Source organism: Arvicanthis niloticus, chromosome 11 (genome assembly GCF_011762505.2).
Source record: "Arvicanthis niloticus isolate mArvNil1 chromosome 11, mArvNil1.pat.X, whole genome shotgun sequence".
In the NCBI taxonomy this organism is placed as follows: Eukaryota; Metazoa; Chordata; class Mammalia; order Rodentia; family Muridae; genus Arvicanthis; species Arvicanthis niloticus.
The window spans coordinates 35,060,575-35,085,399 of NC_047668.1; the positions used below are offsets into that span (position 1 = coordinate 35,060,575).

The 24,825-nt window shown below is 43.3% G+C and overlaps 1 protein-coding gene across 2 annotated transcripts in view; it reads right to left on the reverse strand.

The window, feature by feature from the left end:
* Positions 1 to 24,825, reverse strand: part of Lamb1 (laminin subunit beta 1) — a 64,774-nt gene that overhangs the window by 36,306 nt on the left and 3,643 nt on the right. For both annotated transcript variants that reach the window (XM_076942022.1, XM_034514135.2), the window contains 10 exons: positions 24,298 to 24,433; positions 21,469 to 21,542; positions 14,301 to 14,489; positions 14,150 to 14,213; positions 10,095 to 10,297; positions 6,833 to 6,953; positions 5,107 to 5,295; positions 4,642 to 4,821; positions 4,404 to 4,516; positions 3,410 to 3,489 (listed from right to left, as the gene is read on the reverse strand). In XM_076942022.1, coding sequence (XP_076798137.1) covers positions 3,410 to 3,489; positions 4,404 to 4,516; positions 4,642 to 4,821; positions 5,107 to 5,295; positions 6,833 to 6,953; positions 10,095 to 10,297; positions 14,150 to 14,213; positions 14,301 to 14,489; positions 21,469 to 21,542; positions 24,298 to 24,433 — 1,349 coding nt within the window. The remainder of the gene's footprint in view (positions 1 to 3,409; positions 3,490 to 4,403; positions 4,517 to 4,641; positions 4,822 to 5,106; positions 5,296 to 6,832; positions 6,954 to 10,094; positions 10,298 to 14,149; positions 14,214 to 14,300; positions 14,490 to 21,468; positions 21,543 to 24,297; positions 24,434 to 24,825) is intronic.

Below are 24,825 nucleotides of genomic sequence, written 5' to 3' on the forward strand. Positions count from 1 at the left end.
ATAGTACCACTTCCACTGAAACAATACTTCCTAACAGGAAGGTACACTATCCTAAACCCCTTAGTGTCCATCCCTCATAGCAACTAACAAAGAGTTACATAAACCACATGATTTAGAGAGCTCAGGAAAGTGCCTTGTAACCTCTGCTCTAGCTTCACAGTTGGTAAATTTCAGTCCCTTGGGGCATCTGCTGGTGCCAACGTGAGGCAACATAAACAAATGCTGAAAGAACATCAGGAGAGTGTTGGGAACTTCAAAGTAGTTTGCACCTTCTAAGACACAACGGAGGATGGAGGATGGAAGCTATAGCTCTGAGCTTTTGTCAAGATACAGTGGGCCACAGGCCAAACGCCCAGGGCCTACCCAAGGGCCAACATTTAAACTAGAACATTTGGAAGGATGTTACAGAGATATTTTAAAGTACTGTTAATGTAGCAACCACTGTCATTAATTCTTATTCATTCATTAAGGCAAACAATCTGGGCAAAAATTCATTAACCTGGCTTTAGTTATACTACTTAAAACAATTAGATCTTAGTTCTTGAAATATTTTAAAAAATCAGATTATTTGTCAACATACTAGCCATGGATGACTAAGTCTTTACCGTACAACTCAAATTCCATTTGGCTAGCTGTACAAAATGTTTTAAAGCGTCTTTTACTTGATTCTGCCCCTAGCTAAAATAACCAAAGGGTATCTGAATCATATTTAGAGACTTCTTCACCTAAAAAGTACATACATAGTTACTACATCTTAAAACCCCTTTGCTTCTCAAGTTCTCTTACTCCCTCAACCTTTACTCAGTATTATTATATGTCCACAGAAAAGGGGGAGGAGCTGAGCATATGGATCAGTAGGTAGGAGTGCCTATTGACCTGAAATCCATTTCTGGGACCTATATGGTGGAGGGAGAGACCTGACATATTGAGGACTGTCCTCTGTCTCTGACCTACACATGAGGGCCGAGTTTAAGGGACAAGCCTAAGCAACTCTGTCAGAACTCCTCTTGGAGGAATCACTGAAAATGACTGCCACAGGAATCTGTAGGGCCATGGGGCTGGAAGGTATCTATCTGTAAAGGCTTTGTCCCACCCACCCCTCTGCCCCACCAGAACAAGGAGCCTCATCACTCTGCTAGCCCAGGGGATCACCTGCTTTAGAATTCTCACTAAGAGTTTTCTGATGAACATATTCTGGTGTTTGAGATGGGCCAGGGTGGAGACCAGAAGTGTGCATGCCATAGAGAAAAGCAAGTGAACAGAGACCACGAAGGGTAAAGGAACATCCGGCATTCCTGAATTATGGTGGCCACTTTTATCTGTTCAGAAAGGACTTAGGCTGACAGCTGTGAGGGGAGGAGTCGGGAATGCACACTGTGGCGGACCAGAGCCTTCTCTCCCTGTGCCTATGGAATCATCTTAGCTGCTTCCCCTCAGGAGTTTCTAAGAAAAGGATTCTCTTGAGGAAGAGGCCACAGGCCATACTGCATCCCCAGTGTACTCTGAAACAGAACAAACCCAAAATAAAGAAGCCAAAGAGAACACACTCTTGAGATCTCATGTCTCGGGCCTTCCTAGCAGACTATGCAGCTGGAAACGAAAGTCAAGTTTCGAGCACTAGAAGGTTGCACAATCATCAGCATGTTCTCTAAGGGAAGACTGAGGCAACAAGGAAACATCTGTCCCTCCAGTCACTGACACTCTCCCCACCAGATGTTGAGTTGGATTCAGTGACAGAGACCAAAATTCTTTTTGGACTCAATTATGGTTAACTCAACTCCCACGGACAAAGAACCACCAGCTAAACACATATTATATATTTGCATAAAGATCCACACATTCTATCAATTCAAAGAATACTAGCATATTACAGGAACTAAAAATGATATGAAAACCTTGTGAATCCATTAAAAGTTATAAAGGAAAAGACCAAAATGATTCTCATGACCGAATGAGAATCTAGTAAATTAGTGAAAAAGAATTGCTGCTACCAGGTGAGGCTGGGGCCAGGGGAGCCAGTGCTCCTGTGGCAGACAGAAGGGAAATCAGCTGGTTTAATTTGTCTGGAACAATATGACACTCTCTGAAAATGAAAACATGGACAATCTTTGGCTTAGCAGTTTTGTCACTGATAACCTCCTCTACAGAGACGGGCTGGTTTTCCCCTTGACATTGTCTATTAAAACATAAATAAATAAAGGGTTCCACACTATGCAAGAGGACCTAAATTTGCATCTCCAGAACCTATGTAAGTATTGGGAACCTACCTGGAATCCTCACCTCCTAAGTTGAAGACGGGGATTCCCAGGGTGAGCTGGTAAGGGGACTAGCCATGTAGGCGAGCTCTGGGTTTGACTGGGAGTTCGCGTCTCAAGAGATGGAGTGGGAGAATGCTCATGGAAGATTTTCAGTGCCAAACCTCAGGCTGCCACACAGGTGTGCAAATAAATGCACACAACATATACACAAAAGGAAAAAAGAAAAAAGAAAAAAAACAAAAGGAAACAACACATAAAAACTAACATCATTTAAAAATAGATGAGAAGAAAATAACATGAATTTTCAACAGGCATAGTCCACTCCACTATGAAGCCTTAGGGAGCCACAAGAAGCTGCTGAGAGAGGCACTTCTAGGAGAAACGTGGAAAAGAGAAGGGAGGGGCGGATGTGTTTACATTTCAGTTTACAGCGCTGTGAACTGTCCAATCTATTTTTTTTAAAAAACTGTGGCCATGCATGGCTTCCATAATTTAAGAGATATGGAGAAATAAAGGTACAAAACTGAATAACAGAGTTATTTTTAAAAAAAAAAATCAAGACAAATTTCCCAGATTAAAAAGTTATCCTTTGGGCTGGAGAGTTGGCTCAGCAGTTAAGAGCAATGACTGCTCTTCCAGAGGTCCTGAGTTCAATTCCCAGCAACCACATGGTGGCTAACAACCATCTGCAATGGGATCTGATGCCCTCTTCTTGTGTGTATACAGTGTACTCATATACATTAAATAAATAATAAATTTTTTAAAAAAGTTATCCTTTTTTTGAGGTTTTTAATTATGTACATGTGTGTTGTGTCTATGTGTGTGTGTGTGCACACATATGAGTGCAGGTCCCATGGAGGCCAGAAGAGGACACTGAAGCCTGGAGCTTGAATTACAGGCAGTTACATGGGTGCTAGGAACCAAACTCGGGTCCTCCATAACCACTGAGCCATCGCTGGACCAACATACAAGATTTCAAAACTCACAGCACGTAATCGACCCTGGAAATCATCGAGACAAATGAGTGGTAGGTACTCAATAAAGGATGAACATACTTTACGAACTTTCTTAAATAACTATAAAACCTTAGACTCCTGAACTCGTGAGTTTGCTTGGCGCCTGGGTCCGAGAACAAAGGACACTCCACTTACCTATTGTTCAACGCCCCTCCAAGGTCACAGTCACAAGGTCGACATCCATCCAAATCATTGCTCAAGCCCCAGTGCTGCGGCTGCAGATCAGAAGATTAAACATGTAAAGGTAGGTTCCTCTGACTGTACAAGACTCAGCAAAGAACAAGCTCCAGCCTTTTTTCAACCAAGGAAACAGACTGGGGGTAGGAATATTCTTACTGAAGAAACTCAACAGTGTGTCGCGTGAATGGCTCAGGCAGGAACAATTATGGCCAGTATTACTGGTGTGCTTCTGCCAGATTTTTGTCTGTCTTGATGAAATTTTTTCCTACGTAAAGTGTTATTCACACCTCGAGTCTGTTTTGTTTGCTAATGCAATGATGTAAACACTTCCTTGCATTACTGTCATTTTCCACAACTGAGTGTCACATTATATGGAAATCCTCAAGTTTAGGTAATCATTTTTCTACTACTGATTACAAGTTTTCTGCCGTAATTAATAAGGGTGCAATGAATCGTGCGGGAATACCCCTTTGTCCAGTTCTCTGGGGCATCGCATGAGGAGCCTTAGAGGTGAGGTTACTAGGTTAGGAATATTACATTTCTACTAGCTCCTAAGACGTCTGTGAGCTGACCTGTGTTTGTGTTAGAAGCTAACGAGTCCTACTCATTTTGTCCTCACAAGCTGTTAGTAATGCCATTAAAAAAAAGAGACAAACTTGCTCACTTGTCTTCATAAGCAGTATTCACTGTGGTTTGTCAAATAATTCACTAGAAACCCTCACTTTGACTTTTCTCCTTGGATCTCTTAACATTAACATGTAAAAATGACGGTTTAAGAAAAAATGGGAAAAACATTTTTTATCTGCCAGGTATGGCGGTAGGCACATACAAGGGCCTGGATGGCAGGATTGGGAAGATTGTGGGTTCAAAGCCAGCCTTGGCTATATACTGAAACCCTACCTCAAAAACAAAACAAACATAGCATCCACAGAGATTAGGAGTTACCTACCAGGCACTGGTCACAGCGCTGTCCAGTCACTAGGCGTTTACAGTAGCAGTAACCGGTCTCAGAATCACAAGGATTCCCACCAGGAATTGTTCCCAGAGGATTGCAAGCACACGCTTTATGAAAAAAACAAAATGAAACAAAGACACAAACCGAGTTAGTCCAAAGCTGCGGTTTAGCTTTAAAACTGCAGTGTCAAGTGGGAACTGAATCCCCGGGAGAATGCCCCACACAGACTCACATTTACAACCATACGGGTCTTCAGCACGTAAGTCATAGAAGCCTTCTCTACAAACATCACAGCGCTCTCCCTCCACGTGCAATTTGCACCGACACTGACCAGCAATGAGACCCACAGAAAAATCAGTGTAACCATCACAGATTCCTTCATTCTCAGAACCAGCTGGGTCACAGGTGCATGCTGGGAAGAACAAGTCCAGGTTAAAGGCACCATACATAAGGCCACGTTTTTTGCACAAACACATATGTTCTCTTCTACCTTCCAAAGCCAGCACAAGAGAACGGAAGGACCGACTAGCAAGAAAATGGCCCTCCCGACATCCCAAATAGCAATTAGCTAATAACGCTGGCTACACTGCGTTTCAAGAGCAAGACAAGAGTCTGTGCTCCAAGGATGCTAACAACAAATTAATTCTGTGTGAGAAGTGACAAAGACAAGCCCCATGAACGGCACTTCCCAACGTACGTTCGCAGAGATTGGGGTCTCGGATGTCCCTCTCAGGATGCTGGAAGTAGAACGGCTTGCACTGCTCACAGTTGCGCCCCATGGTGTTGTGCTGACAGTTATCACACACTCCCCCACTGACGTTTCCAGTAGCCAGGAAGACTGCCATGTCAAAGTGGCACGAGCTGGAATGTTCATTGCAGTTACATTCTGTGGGACAAGACCAATGTCAAGAATAAGAATTTGAAATCTGTTTACCAATGGAGGCCGGAGGTGTCGGGAAGAAAGCTCACTGAACAGAGTGGGGAGTGAGTTTGAGGAAAGTAGCAACCAGCAAGAAGCCTCTGGTGATGAAACAGAACTCGGTCCTCTTCGTTGATTCTGGTTGAAACCTCAAATCAGGTTAGCAACTTTTAAAATGTGAACTCTACATAATAAACAAACATCTCTAGGCTGGGCGGTAGTAACTTACACCTCCCTAGCACTTGGGAGGAAGATGCTGGTAGATCTCTGAGTTTGAGGCCAGTGTGATCTATGGAGTGACCAGCCAGGGCACACAGGCAGGACTATACAGAGAAACCCTGTCTCAAAATATCCAAAAAAGTAAATACTGTTATCATAAGTGGGAAGCTGTTGGACAAAATCCCCTAAGAATAATATGATCAGGATGAAGTTCATCTGTAAAAAGCTTGGTTGGGAAATGGCCAGATCAGGAAGGCCCTGGTCCATGGGTTGCTTAATCCTCTGATGGACTTATAATTTAATGGCATTACTGGAAGACAGAGGGAAGTAGGAGATAATGGTCTCGCTGGAGAAAGTACGTCCTTGGGGTGACCCTTGAAAGCTCTGCCTTTCAGCTTGACCCTGCTATCTTCTTCTATGATGATGCTTCTGCTTTCCCACAGATCTGAAGCAGCACAGCCAAGTGACAGTGGTCTGATGGATCTTCCCCACTTTAATGTCTATTTACTTGGCTAGGAGGGGTGCCATTCTGCTGAAGGTAGCTTCGGCCCCACCCAGGGTAGAAACTGATTGATGTACTCTCTACTCTAAAGGAGGTGCTGGTGCATTCCTAGAAAAGCCTTTTTGGGGTTGCATATTTGAAGACTATGACAGGATAGGAGATGACAGTGACAGGCAGGTGACACACCCTGTACTTCAGGCACATGGACAGCTTAAGAATGAGCCAGATTTCTTTCCTCGCCATGACAAAACACTTCATTGCTAGCTCTGTGATAAGGCAGAAGGTGATGGCAGAAAAGCATGGAATCGCAGCCAAGAAGCAGAACAATCAGAAAGGGTTGGGAACAAGAAACAACCAGCATCAAAGGCAGACCTCTGAGAAGCACCTCCTCCAAGTGGGCCTAACCTAGTCAACCAGTCAGCTGGGAACTCATCAATGAACTAACCCACTGATGGAGTGTTACTTCTCAATAGTGCTACCAGCTGAAAACCAAGTCTTCAATGCATGAAAGGCACTGTTTCTGCCTTTCATTTGCCCTGTCGCCTCTAGTCTTAAAAGCAGATATAAAGTCATGGACACCACTGCCATTTTCCCGAGTCAATGCCAAACATTAATTTTTGTTACTTGACCTCAGTGCATACATATTATTGCTCTGGGACAAACACAGCCAGGAGAATAGCACAATCCTCCTCCCTTCTGCAAACAGAGCAATTGCAGAACGCAGCTCCCCAGAAAACAGACCCTGGAACCCCCAGCCTCCAACAGCCCTCAACTGACACTTACTTTTGCAGGCGTTGCTGTTCCGGCCTTCAGCGGGTCTCCACGGCAAATCATGGTAAAAATCCATGCACAACTCACAGTTCAGGCCTTTGGTGTTGTGTCTGCACATGCAGTGCCCATGAACCTGGGAAGTTACAAACCAGGACAGGCTGAGTCAGAAGCCTATTAATGGCCACACTTTCTCCATAGTCAGCAGAAGATACACTCTCCTTTCTCACGGTGAGGAATTGTCTTTATCCTCCTTCCCCAACTGAGCAAGTTCTAGCCATATAAGTTGATGGCTATCATCCTTGTTTCTAGGATAGTTTCTATGATGTAATGGACATTCAACTGAATATCAACCTAAAGAATCGAATGAGTAAAATTAACAACTAAAGAATTCCTTTTTTAAAGGACTGCAGGCAGCTAAGGAATGCTGACAACAGAAGTTGGTCTTCCCCAGGGAAGAACACACCAATTAGTTATCCAATACCAAATGATCATCCCTGAAAACACACATACAAGTTAACATTACACAGACTGAGCAGGTTGTACTCAGATATTTAGGAATATACATACATATATACATACATACACATATGTAACTACAATTAATAAAAAAGAGGCTATATAAGAGAACAAGAAGGTTTTGGAAGGAAGAAAAGAGTGAAGTATAATTATAATCTAAAATAAATGATATAAAAGTAATATTTAAGAATTACAACAACAACTACCACAACAAAAACCACAACCCTGAATACCTGTGTTTGACTCCTAATACCTACGTGGAAGGAGAAACTGATTTCTTCAGGTTGTGTTCTGAGCTCCATACAAACCCAGTGGCACATGTGTGAGGACACACACACACAAAATAAAGGGATTTCAAAGTGTAATAATATTTAAGAATAATTTCTGAAAGCTACTGTACTAGAAACCTGTCTTTTTTTTATTGGATATTATATTTACATTTCAGATTTTACCTTCTTACCCCATTCCCCCCACCACCCAGGAACCTCCTATCCCATCCCCCCCTCCTGCTTCTATGAGGATGTGCCCCCACCTACCCCCCACTCCCACTTCCCCACCCTCAATTCCCCCCCCCCACTGGGTGTTCAGCCTTAATGGGACCAAGAATCTCCTCTCCCACCTATGCCCGACAAGGCCATCCTCCCCTACATATACAGATGGAGTCATGGGTCCCCCCCCCTGTGTGCTCCCAGGCTGATGGTTGAAACCCGTAAGTCTTAAAGGAGAACTCAATACGCACGGCTTCCTGAGAACATGCTGTAACTAACGTACGCTCTCCACTGCACCAAGTGATCATCTTCCTTGAAAGGTTTCTGCTTTTTCTCCCCTTTAAGCCCAGAGCTTAATTTTTCTACACCATAATTTTTTAACTATTTACTATCCATTTTCCTTCAAGTAAGGAGATGGAAGTATGAGACAGAAATTAATTTTCCTTTATGACCCAAGATACACTGCTGCATGCCATTACAAGTTGTGCTTAAGACCCTTGCAGCCCGTGAAGGATCAACACATCACTTCTACCAAGGAAGTGTGCACATATGTAAGCCCTTCACCTCAACCCTCACTTCTACGGACTGGAATTCAGGAACAGGACAGACAGGTCCCTCCTCTCCTGCACCTGTCTTGACAGGAGTGCACTTAGGTGGAGATTAAAATTCTCTCATTGCCAGCCGTTGTGCTGAACTGAGAAGCAGGCTGTCTCCCAGCCCACACAAGACACACAGCATCTGAGAATGGCTTGGTGTCAGGTCACAAAGGTTTGTTACACTGCAAAGTCAAGTCTGTCTGGAATTCTCAGAAAGATGTACCGATTAGAAACATATCCGTCCCTTCAGGCTGGTAAAAAGCCGGCTTGTTTACCCACGAAGACTTCCAGCTGGAGGAAAAGGTAGGCAGAGGTTTTAGAAGGGCAGAGTATTCGGATCTTGAACCCTTTGGACAAAGACTAACAAGTTTTGAAGAGACAGAGAGAAAATAAGCAAGCCATACCTGTCACCAAGACAGGCTTGGAGACTATGGGGAGGTGCTTGAGGCAGAAACAGGGACTAGGTTTCAATGCCCACCACTAGTTACTCACTTACTAACTGCTAACTTTTAGGTCTCCCCTCTCAAGGTTGGCTGAGTCCTGTGACCTCCAGAATCCTGTCTGGTATTAAATTCCTAAGGGTTTGAGGAATTTTTCTGGCAACCACTTAAGTGGATTAGAGTACAACACCCTAGCTTCTCTAATTGCTAGTTTGCTTCTCTGTTGTTCTGACTAAAACCAACTTGGGAAAGGAAAGGGTTTATTTGGCTTACATTTCCAAGTCACAGTCTATCACCGAGGAATGTCAGGTCAGGAACTCAAGCAGAGTGCATGGAGGAATGCTGTCTGATTTCCCCAGGGCCCACTCTGCTTGCCTTCTTCAGATCACCTGCCCACAAGTGGCACCAACCACAGTGAGCTAGGCCCTCGCACATCAACCACTAATCAAGAAAATGCCCCACGAATCACAGACTTGCCTACAGGTCTATCTGGATGAGGCAATCCCTCAGTCGAGGTTCATTCTTTCTAGGGAACTCAGGTTTGTGTCAACTAGTAGACAAAAACTAGTTGTTGTTTTAGCAGCAACATTACTAGCAGTTGGCAGTCAGCAGTTACTAGCAGCACGTCAACCAGTCGGCAAGGAAGTGAACTCTCCCATTTCAAAACATTTGACTTGCAAACAGTATGAAAATGGCAAAGAAAGCAAAGTCTACAGAGAGGACACAAAGAAAACTCCATTTGATCGCTAAGTGATGGCTCTGGGCCTGGGTTACAACTTCCAGTCTTTCTGGGCTGAGACCACCTTGTTCTTGCTAGCATGAAGACTAGATGCTTGTGGTTTTTAATCTTTCTCACTGGAAATACAGTCTAGATTGTTATTTAGACAACTTTTAAATCCTTGGTAACTAAAATACGTCAACAACAGTCAGTCTGTAGCAATAGCATAAACAAATTCAGGATCTAAAAAACTAGTCTCAGGACACGTTCATGAAACCTAAGCAACTCTCCAAGAGAGGAAAATCTGCATTCAACCACCAACATGTCACAAAAAGCAAAGTCTACTTTGGTAAATTAAAACCCCTAAAAAAAAAAAAATACTGTGTCAGGCTTAAGGACAAGGGTTTTTTGGTTTTGGGTTTTTTTTTTTTTTGTTTTGTTTTTTGTTTTTTTTGCCTTGCCTTTCAGATCTCGTATACAAGCTCCCCCCAGTCCCACTCCCACCCCCACACTTACCATTCCTTCTACTTCTTCATTAACTCCATCCACAGGGGCGCACTCACTGGCATGTCCATAGCAGAAGCAGTTCCCGCGAACCACCATATCATACACAGCATAATAGTACTTCTCTCTGATTTCCATTCTGGAGTCCAAAAGGTTATCTCCCAAGGTATGCAGTTTCACAAACTTGATTCTCAAGTTGGTGATTTTTAATAGATCTACAGAGGTCACCAAGAGGAAAGGTCTAATCAGACAGGCGAGCGTGCTGTGGCAATTCTACACTATTTCTTTTAAGTGAAGGACTGGATAAATGACAGTAGCCTGAGTACACTTTGCCCCTCTTGAATGAACTAGATGATGGTTGTAAGGCTTAACACAGGGCGACAATCTCTGGAAGCAGGGACGGCTAGCACAATCTCCTTGGATTAGTAAGAATGTCAGTCACAACCACGGAGTTCCAGAACCCACTGTCCCTTCATCTAAAATACTGCCACACCTTCTGGCTTCCACAACCTCTGCTGTCTAAGTCAGAAATTATTTTCAGGTAGAAAAGGATATCGATCCTGGGTGCCAATTCTAACTGTAACAGGAACAGTCATGTGTTTAAACATTTTTGAATGAAAAAACACTATTTGAAATTTCCTTCTACTTAAATCCAAGTTACAGAAACAGATTTAACAATAGAGAAAAACTACCTTTCTAGGGGAAGAATGTCTTAACCAAGCTTGTCTTAAAATAGTCTTGTTTTTAATTTAAGTTATATATGTGTACCGTATTTCTAGCATCCCTCCCTTTCCTCGCCCCATCTTTTCCCTAGTCCCCCAGATCCCACTCAAATTCATGACGGTCTCTTTCAAGCAAGTTTTAAGCAGCACTGTAGTCTACATATTTTTTGCAAAACATTTTCATACCTACTAATTCAGTATGGTGACATGAGGACAAAGGGGCTTAGTTCTAGGTTGCCAGGCAAATTGTTTCTCTGACATAACAGTCTCTTACGAATCAGTTTGTCTTCTTTTACACTTTCCTCCTTCTTCCTAGGTCTGTAGGCCTAAGCTTATTCCAGAAGCTGGCTATCAATCACATTCTATATAACTAGAAAGACCAAGGGCCAGTCAACCTGCTACTCAAGTGGTTTTTCCTTAATGGCCAAGCAGCTCCTACTGAAGTAGACCCCACCAGATCTGGTCAGCCCATCTGCCTGCCTCTCCTTGCTCTCTGAATTCTGAAACTGCCTGTCAGCTTGATTTTCGTTTGGGCTAATGCATGTTTACAACTTAGGATACAAGATAGAATGGTAGCATCCCAGTGCATCAGGTCATTTCAGACACCAAGTGCACATTTCAAACAGTTATAACACATGCATAGTTTACAATGAAGACTATAGAAATGGCTGGGGCTGGAAAGGGAGAGTCCATGCATTAAACTTAGGCTCTTTGGAAAAAAAAAAAAATCAAATGCAAAACAAAGAACCCACAATCTTGCGCTGAATGGCAGCTGTGGATGGCAACATCTGCAAACCTCTCCTGCACACAGTGAGTACTATTGACTAGAGGCTGCAAAACAAACGTGGAGGGCAGCTGGAGTATTTGGAAACCCTTGAACTTCATAGAGTCCTCAAAAGAGCAAAGAGCTCCCCACTCTCTCCCGCCATGAGGAGCAACAACAGAGCCTCAGGCTGCCTGCTCTCGTCTAAGAGGCATATCACTCTGAAGTGAGTCTCCAGCGTCTCAGTGATAAAAATTCTGTTCCCTTGATTACTAAGTAAATCAAAGGCACGATCAGCTAACATGGGCACTTCCTAGAAACGGGTCTCCAGATGCCACCGAACAACAAAAGCCAAGGGAATTTAAGGTCATGAATTGAATACATTCTTCAATGCCACACACTTCACCCGCAGTGCAGATGAGCCTAGTGAGGGACTCCAGAGCTATTTGTCTTGGAGCCCCTGTGGATATGTTTCACAACCCGATTTTGAGTCCTAAAGAAACAGCCTTGTGACTTGCCCAGAGGCTGCACAGACTTGCCATTAAAAATTTTTTTACAATAGATCGACTGAATAAACTATAGACCCTAGATAGTCAGGGCCACATTAAAATTAATATAAGTTGGAAAGCAGACTTTTCTGTCAACATCCCCTAGGTTTTCTTCTACTCTTAGCTCCCAAGTTGTAAGTGTGGAAGTTCCATGAGGCCTTGGTTAAAACTAGGGTTGCACACAGCCAACAAAGACCAACAAGAACCATACCTGTGTCTACTCGACTGATTGCAATCTCATAGCAAGGCAAACAAGAGAGGCTATCTCCCTCTTGTACCCTGACTTTCACTCTGACAGGACAGTCTCAATCCAAGACCTAAGCTGCACTCTTGGCAATACAGTTAACATCACCACCACACACAGCTTCTATCAACTGCACGCTGGGCTGCTCATTTATATGACTCGTTTTCCCTCAAACAACCCTCAGGTTGGTATTTTCTGTCTCCAGGTAAAGATAGGGAAAGAGGGAATGGAGAAGTTTTAAGCCACCATGTCATATAGCTACATTATGATAGAATCAGAATTTAAACCTAGGTCTGACTTGAAAGCCAATGAATTTAATCATTAAACATTCTGCTTCCCGAGACTTACATGTGATCCTGAAATAACATAAACAATTGTTGAAGAGTAGAAAGAACACTGAACTAAGAACTGTTGAGAGCCTAGCCTTTAATGGCTGAGCCATCTCTCCAGCCTCTGAACTAAGAACTGTATCATATGAGCTCCAGAACCACCTGCCATTTCATCACCCCATCACCTGGTATGCACGACGCTACACTCGGGGCATTCTCATCTGTCAAAGTCCTACACAGTCCTTATCTCACTACCTCCCCTTGTCACAACGGGCACTTCTGATTTTTTTCTCAGTACTGTTGTTTCCCATCACTCATAGATGAGAGCTCTTGCCAAGACTTTTAGCAGAGCACAGACCATCTTGCTAGAGATATTTCCCAGTATCTTCTGTTCTCTAGCCACAAGGCTAATTATAGCAGTGCACAGAAGTGGTATGACAACCTCTAAGTCTTATCTTTACTCTTGAGCTCTACAGATCAGAATGAGGACAGTGATGGTGCTCTAACTCTGCTAGCACACACAACCCTAGAAAGAGGGAGCATTTCACAGCTAGGATGGTCAGATTTAGCAAGTAATAAAGGATGCTCAGTTAAACTGAATTGATGATAAACCCTCAGTTTTAGTTTAAGTCAGTCCTAAATAGCATACAATAAAAAAAAAATTATACCAACCATAAAACCATAAATATTGGATGGGACACACTTGTACCAGTTAAAATGTTACATGGGGCATTAAAAAAAGAACATCTGTCACTCAAATTTAACTGGGTATCATCTTGTATTTTATACAGTGGTGAAACTAACTATGACAACTGAGCTTAGCTCTTCTTTGAGAATCCTTCCAAGTGCTGGAGAGATGGCTAAGTGGTTAACAGCACTGGCTACTCTTCCAGAGGACATGGGTTTAATTTCCAGGCTTCACAGTGGCTCACGACTATCTGTAATTCCATTTCCAAGGGATCTGATGCCCTCTTCTGGCCTACTAAAGAACACCAAGCATGAACATGGTGCACATACATCCAGGTAAAATACCCATATACATACAATTAAAAATCCCTCTTGCTGATTTCATACAAGCAAAAGAAACATCTATTTTATTTCAAAAACTATATTTAGGAGGTGTTTTATCAGAGCAGTTTAATCTGTACTCTAATTTATATACCGAGCTTCAAAAATAGAAGGTGGCATGGTCAGTATAATTGTTGGAGTTCTGCTGACATAGTCAAAATGTGTTCCTTCTCAGTGAAGACTGATTACTGGTAATTTGAAGTTTTTTTTTTTTTTTTTTTTGTTTTTTTTTTTTTTTTTTTTCCCTTTTGGAAGACCACAAAGGAAGAAGGAAGAAGATCTAGGTGGATGTAGGACTGAGTATCAAGATATCAGGTTACAGGGTGCTGGGTGGGAGGAGATTCTCCTTGAGTACTGTTTCCCACCTAAACATTTATTTCAAAACAAGCTTACTCTGTATCCTTGGACTATAAGGATCTTCAATTTTGAAAGCAGGATCTAAAGCTCGAAATATCACCTAAAAAACAGATAAGAGGGTTGGTATTTTTTGCAATGATCAAAAAGCAGACGAACAAGTAGAGAACTAAATCAGGGGTATACAAACCTCTCCCTCTGTTGAGGGCTCAATGTCAGAATATCGAGAGTCACAGATGATGTCATCCACCTTCTTCATGGGCCCAGTTGAAATGCCTGGGAATGAGCTCTCACAGTCGTAGGCGAAGTATCTGTACACTCCCCAAGTCTTCCCGAAGTCAGAAGACCGCTCTATCAGCATGGCAGCTGGACGGAATGTCTGAAAGCAGGAGAAAAGTCTCATCTGATGTTTCTGATCGCTAATTTGCCCTTTTCAAAAAGGTCACTCTTTTTGTTGTTGTTGTTGTTTTGGGTTTTTTTTGTTTTTTGTTTTTTGTTTTTTGTTTTTTGTTTTTTGTTTTTCGAGACAGGGTTTCTCTGTGTAGCCCTGGCTGTCCTGGAACTCACTTTGTAGATCAGGCTGGCCTCAAACTCAGAAATCCACCTGCCTCTGCCTCCCAAGTGCTGGGATTAAAGGCGTGCGCCACCACCGCCCGGCTAAAATGTCACTCCTTGTGTGCCTCAAGCTGACCTTATGTGGTTGGTATTTCTGTGGAGGCTGTTCTTGCAAGGAAGCATTTGTACCACCTGGTAGATCAGCAAACTGTTTCTTTTTTCTTTTCTTTTTTTTTTTTTTTTTTTTTTGAAACTGGTTATAAGCAGGCCTCTGTAGCAAACACACTTTGGTATATTAATCACCATGCCCAGGAAAGAACTAATTTTGAATGCTTGCTTTCATCATTGCACAGATGCATCAGCCAGTGGCTTATATAACATCCATATTACACACAATCTAGTAAGGAATGCATATATACAGACATAAAAACCATCGTACAATATGTCAAGCACCACAGTACCATCATAGCAAATGTGAGAAAACAAGCAGCATTATCCACAATAGACAAAGAGTGGCAACAGCCAAAGTGCCTACTAGCTGATAAAGAACAAGATGTGAACCTAGCACAACTGTCCTCTGGGCTCCACCCAGCAGCCAATGAAAAGAAGCACAGAGACCCACAGCCAAATGTTAGATGGAGCTTGGGAGTCTTGTGGAAGAGTTGGGGGAAGGATTGAAGAACCCGAAGAAGATAAGGACTCCACAGGAAGACCAACAGAGTCAGCTAACCCGAGCCCTAGAGGGCTCCCAGAGACTGAACCAAAGAGCAACCAAACAGCAAGCATAGACTGGACCTAGATCACCCCACACACATGTAGCAGATGTGCAGCTTGGTCTTCATGTGGGTCCCCCAACATCTGGAATTGGGGCTCTCCCTGAACTTATTGCCTGCCTATGGATCCCATTCCCCAACTGGGCAGCCTTGTCTGACCTGAATGGGAGAAAATGAACCTAGTCCTGCAGAAACTTGATGTGTCAGGGATAGGGAAGTAGGGGTAGGAATAGGGATGGCAGGGTAATACCCAGGGGGCTTCTGCTGTCTCAGAGGAGAAGGGGAGGGAAGAAAGGGGGAAGTAGCTGGGGGGACTTAGAGGAGGGGGTATATACTGGAATGTAAAGTGAATAAGTAAATAAATTAATGAAAAAAAGAACCAAATGTGATAAATACAATAGAATATTATTCAGCTGCAGAAGGACGGGATGCCAAACTCACTGTAACATAGAAGGACCTTAAAGGCACTGTACTAAGTGAAATAAGCCATGTAATTTTAAAAATATTATTTCATGTTTATGAAACACCTAGGATTTTAAATGGGGACAGAAAGAGGCCATGGGAAACAGGGGTAGGCATGACTGTTCAGTGACTAGTCCGAGTTCCTATCTAGGGTGACAATAAAGTTCTGGAAACTGACAGCAGTGATAGATTTGCAATATCCTGAATGTGTCTACCATCACTAAGTGGTACACATAACAATGGGGATTTTGATATACATATTGTACCACAAAAGTAAGTATTTTTAAAGAAAAAACAAAACAAAAACTCAGACATTGTTTCAGGAAGATGACATCAAACTGGATCTCAAAGGCTGGGGATTCAGCTCAGGGTGGCCCCACATCTGGTGCCCGATGCAGCGTAGGGAGGCATTGTTTGACATGCAAATGGGCTTATTGCCTTTTTTGGCACAGAAGTGAGAACACTGAAAGATTTATATGACCAAATAAGATGAAAAGATTATACATAGAAAACAACTCTGACAGCATTGTCATTAAACATGGAAGATGTCAAGAAACAGAGGAACCAAAGAAAGAAGAAGGGCTTGCACTCCAATAGCTGTAACATGGACCGAGAGATATGAAGTCTATTGTTCTGTTAGTGACAGCACACTGCACTGAGTTACATACACTTGATCTATTAGATCTTAGTAGAAAAGTAGATAGGAAAGAAACACAAGGCCCCAAAGCACGGGTGGCTGGGTTGAAAATGACATGGATGGGCCCCTAATGCTCGTTTGGGGACAGTCATACAAAGGCATGGCATTCAGCTGTGCAACGTGGATTTGGAAGTCACTTCGATCACTTACTACTTGAATTCCCTCCAACAAAGCCAATGGCCAAAGAAAGGTCGGCACTCTAGGAAAACGCCCGACAGGCTGGACACAGGAGAACAGGAGCCAGCAACAGTAACTGCCTTTTCCTTTAGCTCTGACCGTGTGCTCACACACAGTTTCTTCCTCCTTGCCAGCCAGTGTCCCAGCAAAAGAGCAAACAGGCAGAAGATCAGAGGAATAGGAAAAAGACAAAACCCTCAAAACACACTGAAGACTTCAGGAGGCCGTGAGGGACAAAGTCAAGAGTAAATAAGAAATCAGATGGAACTCTAGAAATGGGCCACGGGCAGATGCTTCACTGCCGTGAACATGCTGTGTGCACTTTAGGAAGAGGAAGCCAGACTGCTGTGGAGAAAAGTCAAAGGAAAGTTCAGCCAACCTAGAAAACAGAGCTTAAGTAAATATGAATCCCTGAATTAAGCAAGCTCATCACTTGGCAGAAGAAGCCTTTGCAGAGGCTGATGTTGGGAACTAGCAAAAATCCCGCTAACCTACCTGCAAGTGTCCTTGATAACCCTGACTGACAGTTTGGTTCCTCTGTTTCTTGTCATCTTCCATGTTTAATGACAATGCTATCAGTGTTATTTTTCTGCCTATCCGGGCACAGAAGAAGACAATGTTTTTTATCAATGCAGAGAATTGTAGACTAAGGATTTTAGAACGGGGATCAAGAAGCACCTTTGACCATCTGAACCTAGTATGGCAGGTGTGCAGGCATGGCCAATTCCATGAGGCCAAGCACCCAGTTGGGACAGCTTAAGAGGTCTGGGAGGGGCACACCTAATCTGTTATCTTTGTATCAGAAGTCCGCAGAGAAGAAACACACAGAAGCTTGTCTTGGCTGTGCTTCTTTGTCTCTCACTTCTGGAAACTTCTAAATCCCAAGGGCCACTGACCAGTCATCCAATTTCCTGTGGAGTTAAGAAGCTGCTGGAAACCGGAACAACACACTTCACCTAAAGGACGGAAGCCTCTCCCCACTCCCACCCCCCTGCTTAGTCATCAACCTTCTCAGGCCCCATATTGCTACACAGGGACTGCTGAATGCATAATAAACAGAAGAGACTGGAAACATCTGTCTATAACAAAAACATACTGGCACATGCACATAAATGGGCTTTTCTGATCTAAGAAAACCCAATCCACGTAGCAAGCAGCCATCTCCAGAGCCAGCTTGGTTGGGAATAAACATGAGTTCATCTTTTCCCTGCCTCTGTTCTCTGCTTTGTCCTGCTTTCCTTTACAGCTCTACTAAGGAGAGTCACATCTTCCTAAGGACTTAGACTGCCAGGTTATTTTGGACACGGCCCTTTCCTTCCCCTGACCTGCCCTCCCGAGCTTTCTCCACTTCAAGGGCAGTCTTTATTCTAAAGCAACCAAGTGACCATTCTCAGGAAGTAGGGGCTCCTCCTCTCTGCAGTGGTTCTCAAAGCAGCAAGGGTAAAGAAAGGGCAGTGGAATTCAGAATTCGTAGTAAAGTGTTCCAAAGACAGGTGAGCTTCTGACATTTTGGAAACTTAAAATGCTGTACAATCTAAAACTAAAAAACAAAAAAACAAGAACAAAATCAAAACACGGTGTGGCTATGTATCCTAGTCTAGGCTGGAATTTGCTATACCAATCAGGCAGGCTGGCCTTGAACCCACCGAGACACAACTGCTGGAGTGTGAACCTTGTACCGTCATGTGGGGTTTCCTTGCAAAATTATTTTTGTGACCAACAGGTCAGAAAATACTGACCTATTTTTCTGCCTATAAAGTTTCCATTCCTCAGTGAATGAAGAACTGAAGTCCTGCTGACTGGGACCTGCTTCTCCACACTACTTCCCTCACCACCCTGACCTTGAAACAAATGGATGCAGTACTTAAGAACAAAGATCACATCAAAGGTTCGCTGCTCTCAGACCAACTTGGTTTTCTTTTATCTCTTCCCTCTGAAATCTTTCTCATCCCTCCTGGCCCATGTAAAGGACAGGACTAGTCTCCACTCCTGAAGTTTTTTCCTTATGCCAGGCTTTTGTGTAATACTTTCCTCCCAAGATTTAAACATTCAACCCTGAAGGAAACTCCTTAAGCAGGAAGGGAAACAACTCAAAAACAGCTTCAGGAAGTCCCTGAAACTGACCAGATTCTCTAGGTCCCAATATAAGCTGAGAGGAAGAAGTCAAGCTGCAAAGAAAACTCGCAGACAAGACCAGCTACCAGACAAGCAGAAATTAGCTGAGCTGCCTGGAAGAGGTTTAGATCAACTAGGCACATAGAAAGGACACTCTCTAACCTGTTGAATGGCCTGCAGGCTATGCAGTGTGCTCCAGGTTTCCCAACTTTTGTGAGCTGTCACCAATGCTCAAGTGGGCCTTGGGGATGCAACTGTCTGAGTCATTTCTGCTCCTGTAAGTAACCCCTCACCCACATTTCTATAAGTAACTGTTACTTGTTCATCAGTTCCTGTAACTCCAGTAAAACTCATTGGTTCACCAATGAGTTGGACTTCTGTAGTATCAGCACTGGTAGTTTGGTCCATCAGGGGTTCCCTATCTGGGGTATGAGTACATGAGTGTGTTTTGTTTCTCCAGGAAAAGTTTTCTCACAATACAAACTAGCAATAACATCAGCACCTTCAACCGAAGCAGAGTGAAGGGACAGACTAGCCAGCCCAGAGCATGGCAAACATGGCTCAGGCAGTCCTTGCCCTTCTCCCCCCTTCCCTCTGCCTTGCTAAAAACTGTTAGATTACATTCCCAAGGTCCATTCCCTTATTTGGCCACTTCCTCCTCCTAAAGCTGAACACCAAGGTTCAGTTATCAATGTATTGAAGTCCAGCAATCTAAAGCCTCCTTTGGTTCACCTAATTAATATGCCCAATTAAAATTAAATACCTTATCCTAACATGGGTTTCCCCTTTTCTCTTTATAAACTATCATTTGCCTATAGGCCACATCTGTCTCCTGTATATCCAGAGGCAGTCAGTCCTTTGTCCCCCTCTGGGACAAACACCCCTTCACACTCTCTCTTGTTCCCTTTCCTTCTTCCTTGTCTTCTATCTCTTGTCTTAGTCTCTTATTCCTTATCCTTTGTCCCTCCAGGGCAAATAAATCTCCCCTGTGCTGAGAACTTAGTCTTGGGGATCCTGAGCCAACAGCAATCTCTCCATAGAGCATTTGCAAAAGGGATCAAGTTCCCAAATACCTTAGGTCAGGAAGATTACTCCTGTTCCCTGCGCACAAAAGAATGCCACACAACCTTCTGATATAGGTGTTTTCCTTCCCATGTTACAGTGAGGAAGCCGAAGTTCTAAGTATATACGCCAAGAAATGGCAGAACACAAATTCACACCAACTCTGCCCCACCCCATGGGTTCTGCTGTCTCACAGAAGCTAGAACCTGAAGGATGAACCTTCTCCCTTATGCTGAGGTCCATATCCTATACCAACAATTCATGCCCCGGTACCTTCTCGGCCTAACCTTCAGCACCTAGACAAAAAACAAAATTTCATCTCTGGTCCACTATTCCATTGAATCCAAGCACAGAATATGCACTCAAAGGATTCTGGACGTAAAGAACTCAGAGCCACTCATGCCTGTGTAGCAGATGCTCTCACCAAAGTAAGACGGTGCCACCAACATCAATAAAGAGGACTGTAAATATTTTAAAGGTCACGAAACGTGAAGATGGGGCAGAGTTTGAATTTAACCACTAAGGTTGAGTGTGGCCAATGAAAGGAGATCGCTGGTAGCAAGGAGTCCCTTATCCAACTACTTCCAGTATTAGGTATCTCCATCACTCTGCCTGCACCAACAGCCATGGGTCATTTGGGGGAAGCGAAGGAGTGACGTTCACATGGCCTGGGAGCCATGGAGCTTGATGCCCCTCCCAGTCCCATTCTGACTCCCACGCCTGCCCTGGCTCTTTTGCCTCTCATACTTGGGTACCAGACAGAATCGAGATCTCTGTAGTTCCTGGTCAGTAAGGTAAACTGATCCCCAGGCCCCTTTCCTAACCTGAGAGGATGCCAGCAAGTCCCAAACTCCAACTGAAAACTACTCAAAGGTGATGTTCATCTGGGGAGCAATCGTAAATTATGAGTTTGGTGTGTGCTAGCGTGTACTTTAAGCCATGTTAAGTCTGTCGTTTCCAGGCAGCTGCTTCAGAAACAAAGGCACTTTGTACGGAGACATTCCCTAGTTCTAGAGTCATTTTACATCTTGAAAAGAAAAATGGAGGGAGAAAAAGGAAAAAAAAAAATCTGCATTTAAGAAAGCATGCATGTTTCTTTAAGGACTGTAAAACTCTTCCCACAATTTTGGCAAAATCTTGGAACCTAAGATTTGAAACGTACTTTCCTTTCAGTTACCAAATTCAGCCTTAAAATATAAACATGAAGGATCCAGAGGTGTACTCTGCAAATGTTTTATTGTGGTTTGGAAGGGAGTCAAGCTGTCTTTCTCTATGGGAGAAATAAAGGGATCCCTAATTAAAAGTTTATAGATAAATTAGGATGGAGAATCTACTTACTGACATGAGTATGTATGAAGGGCAGTTATTCATGTCCCTGTTTTAAAAGCTCTGCAATTATCCCAACTTATGACAGCAATAACATTTAAGTTCTTGTTCAAGCCAGCTCACCAAAGTGACTGTCTCTGGATGTGTGCAGAGCTCTTGAGCCTGCATCTGAGACAGCAGGGATTCCTTACCTTGAAAGTCATGATGAGATGAGTGAAGTGGAATTCTGCTTCCAGATCCAGCTGGATAGTTACATTCTCCACACCTGGATTTTTACAGCAATAAAAGAAATGGTAAGACCAACGCCTCTGAACAGCTGACTCTCTTCCTCAATGGTCCTTATGCTCTTCATGCAAGTGTCCCCTTGCATCTTAAAACTGGGGTTGATATTATTGATGGGAGGGGAGGGTCCTTTGCACTTATTTTATCAGTGAAGTGAAAGTCAGAATGATTCTTTAGTTTTCCATAAGTCACTCTGGAGTTCTGCTTACTGGCTCTGTTCACCGCCACAGACATCTGGCAGAAGGCCTCCCAGTGCTGTTTGCTCAGGAAGCCACTACCAACAACCCTCCAAGCCAAATGCACCCCCTCCCCCAACACACACTCGCAGTGCACAGTAGGGGAACGGTCTGCAGAGACACAGAAGAAATACAAATAATTACTTTTCCCCCTAACTGACAGCAAAGAAAGCAGGTGAGTATCACACATGTTAATATGTGCCAAGTCAGGAAAACTCATCCTGGATAGAAGCGACCTTCTACACTTCTGCATCTGAGGCAAAGAACCAGTCAGATACATAAACCTGTCCCTGAACAAACAAACTTCTTCCCTTCCAGGGGGAAAGCCTGCACAAACAAGACTGCATGGTGTATGGTGCCCTGAAGGTCAGAGACCCACTTGAACACACTAAAAGGCCACTGGAATTCCAGGGATAAGAAGCACCTCCCCCAAACCTCCAGAGACCTCTAAGAAACATTTCTGGGTTAAGAGGACTGTTCTACAGTCCCTGTAAGAAGATGCCTCCAGGGACCATCTTCCCAAGTAAAGAAGTCTGGAAGACAGGAATGTGTCAGAATGAATCATGTTACAGCTGGTATATTCTCAGGAAGTCAGTAGGACCTTTTGAAATAAACTTGCCTGCTGGAAAATGGCCAAGCCGACTGAGGGGGGAAAAGTGGTCACTGGAACGGATATGAGTTAGTTGGAATGTTAAAGAAAAACACCGCAATCATAGCAATGAGCCTTATCTAATTCGCTAAAAAGAACCAGTGTACAAAAGCACTCTGGGCAGTTCTTTCTGAACTAAGCAACTGTACATTTCTCCTCTTCCAGGCTTTTGAAAACCTGTGAGGTTTGCTCAGAACTAAGAGATAGTAAAATAAGGTAATGCACAAAGCAAGACTAGCAACATTCCCCTAACAAAGGGACTGCATCCTGTACCTCCCCAAAGCACATTCCATTTAGATTCATAGCCTGATAAAGAAGGGTGGTTTGGGGGTTTTCCTCTTAATATGGGAAGGAAAAAAAAAATCCACAGAGAAGAGACCAAGATTATTTTTACAGTGTCATATCCAAGAACAGAACCCTGGAAAGAGTGAGTTAAAAGTCACTGGGCATTCCAGGCCAGTCCCTGAACCTGGGGCCTTAGATCCAACCTCACCCTTTAACAGCCCAGCTCTCGCCCAAATCACAGAAAGGAGATAAAGTCAGAATCACAGTCTTCAATTGTGAGCTATCAGACAATAGAGTTGACAAGGTAAAGTAACAATGGATGACTTTCTGGATGCCAAACCCCATTTGTCTAATCTCATCTTCTCTCTGTGACAGAGCTCAGGCCCCACTGTTTGCAAAATCTTTCTGGCATCTGGGATCTTTTGTTCCCCTCAAAGCTATTGAAATGAATGAACTCCTAACATCATTAAGAAAACCTTTAACCACATCGAAGACTATTTTAACATTTCCTAGCTAAAAGTGGGGCCATCCTCCCAATGTCCAGGAAGCAATGTATTTCTACTTCATTGCAGGGGTCACAAAAAGGTTTAAGCTGTTTCTGCAGTCCTCTGTGACTCAGATGGGTAGAATCTTCTTTCACACAGAACCATACCAACCAGAGGATTCCCTTGTAAAAACTACCCACTCTGAAAAGTTAGCTATGTGTTTTCAGAGCTCTCTCTCTCTCTCTCTCTCTCTCTGCCAACTTTGTATCCAATAGGGTTCTCAAGACTGACCAATAAACTAGACTAGAATCAGAGTCCTTCTAAAAAACCTGCCATTTGTAGCCAGTTACTGAAAGCCATAAAGGAATTCCTCATAACAGAGGGACAAATGACAAGTGCCAGCCTGCATCTGAAGGTGCAGGATGTGTAGTGAGGGGATCTAGCTGCTTCCAGGTTGTTTATGGCCAAGCTTAAATACACCAACTGTACCTTTATTCCCTAGACGTCACACAGTCTTGGTTTCATAGCAACATTAAGGTATCTAATTGTTTGATTGACTGCTTAGGCTGCATTCACATCACTGCTAAACAAGGAAGCATTCGGCACAAGCTTGTCACAGCTCTTACTTTAGGAGACTCTCAGTTGTTTCATGAATCATGTGGCTGGAAGGTGGGGGAGAGGCTATGTGGTTTTTGTTATCACCCCCTTCCTTGGCTGCTGGTAACAACAACAAAAAAAAAAGTGCTATGTTCTGTGGCAGGCCTGAGGTGTGTAGTCTTCCCTGCTGCCATGCTCTCTCCTGACTCCCTTCAACACTCATACACTCCCCAGAAGCCCCCTCAGGGTGAGACCTACACAAACTCCTTTGGTCTAGCATCAAAGGCTGCTTCCTGACAGGACACAAACTTCGGGAAGGAGGGTCAGATTTAACTGAGCAGGTTGAGTGCTCCAGACAGTAATTCTGTCAGGGGCTCTAATCAAAGGACCTAGAAGCGAATCATAGTCACAGATACTCATGTGAACTTCTTCCCAGTTAACACTCAGACCCACTCCATGGAGCTTCTTCCCACACTAATCACATACCATTTTCGGACTGCCACCAAATCTTAAGGCGGTTTGGGGCAAATGTCGTGACCACATTTTCAATGAGATGGCTGTCAGGATTGAGGGTCTCATGATAAGGATCTCGGGAATCACATATGAAGCATTTCTTGTCCTCCTAAAAACACAACAGTTGCATGCATAAGTCCATGAAGCAATGTCATTAAAAAAAAACAAAAATGACGTCCACAGAACAAAAAACAAACGACCACCTTCAAGATGACTGTGGGAAAATTATACAACGTATGGCCTATTTCTCACTTTTAAACTTACTTAACTGTCTGAAATGCTCTGGAAAATGATTTCCTTCTTTCCTGCAACTTAAGATTAAGAGTAAAATAGGGCATTGTTTCCATACTGCTAATTTAATCAAAATTAAATGTCTAGGCTTACATATGATGTCTGTCTGCAGCTTACTCAGAAGTCAAATGCAAAAGAGGTACCAGAGAGGTTTTGCTGATGTAATGCAAACTGAAAAAGGAAAGGAAAACAAACAAACAAACAAAACCA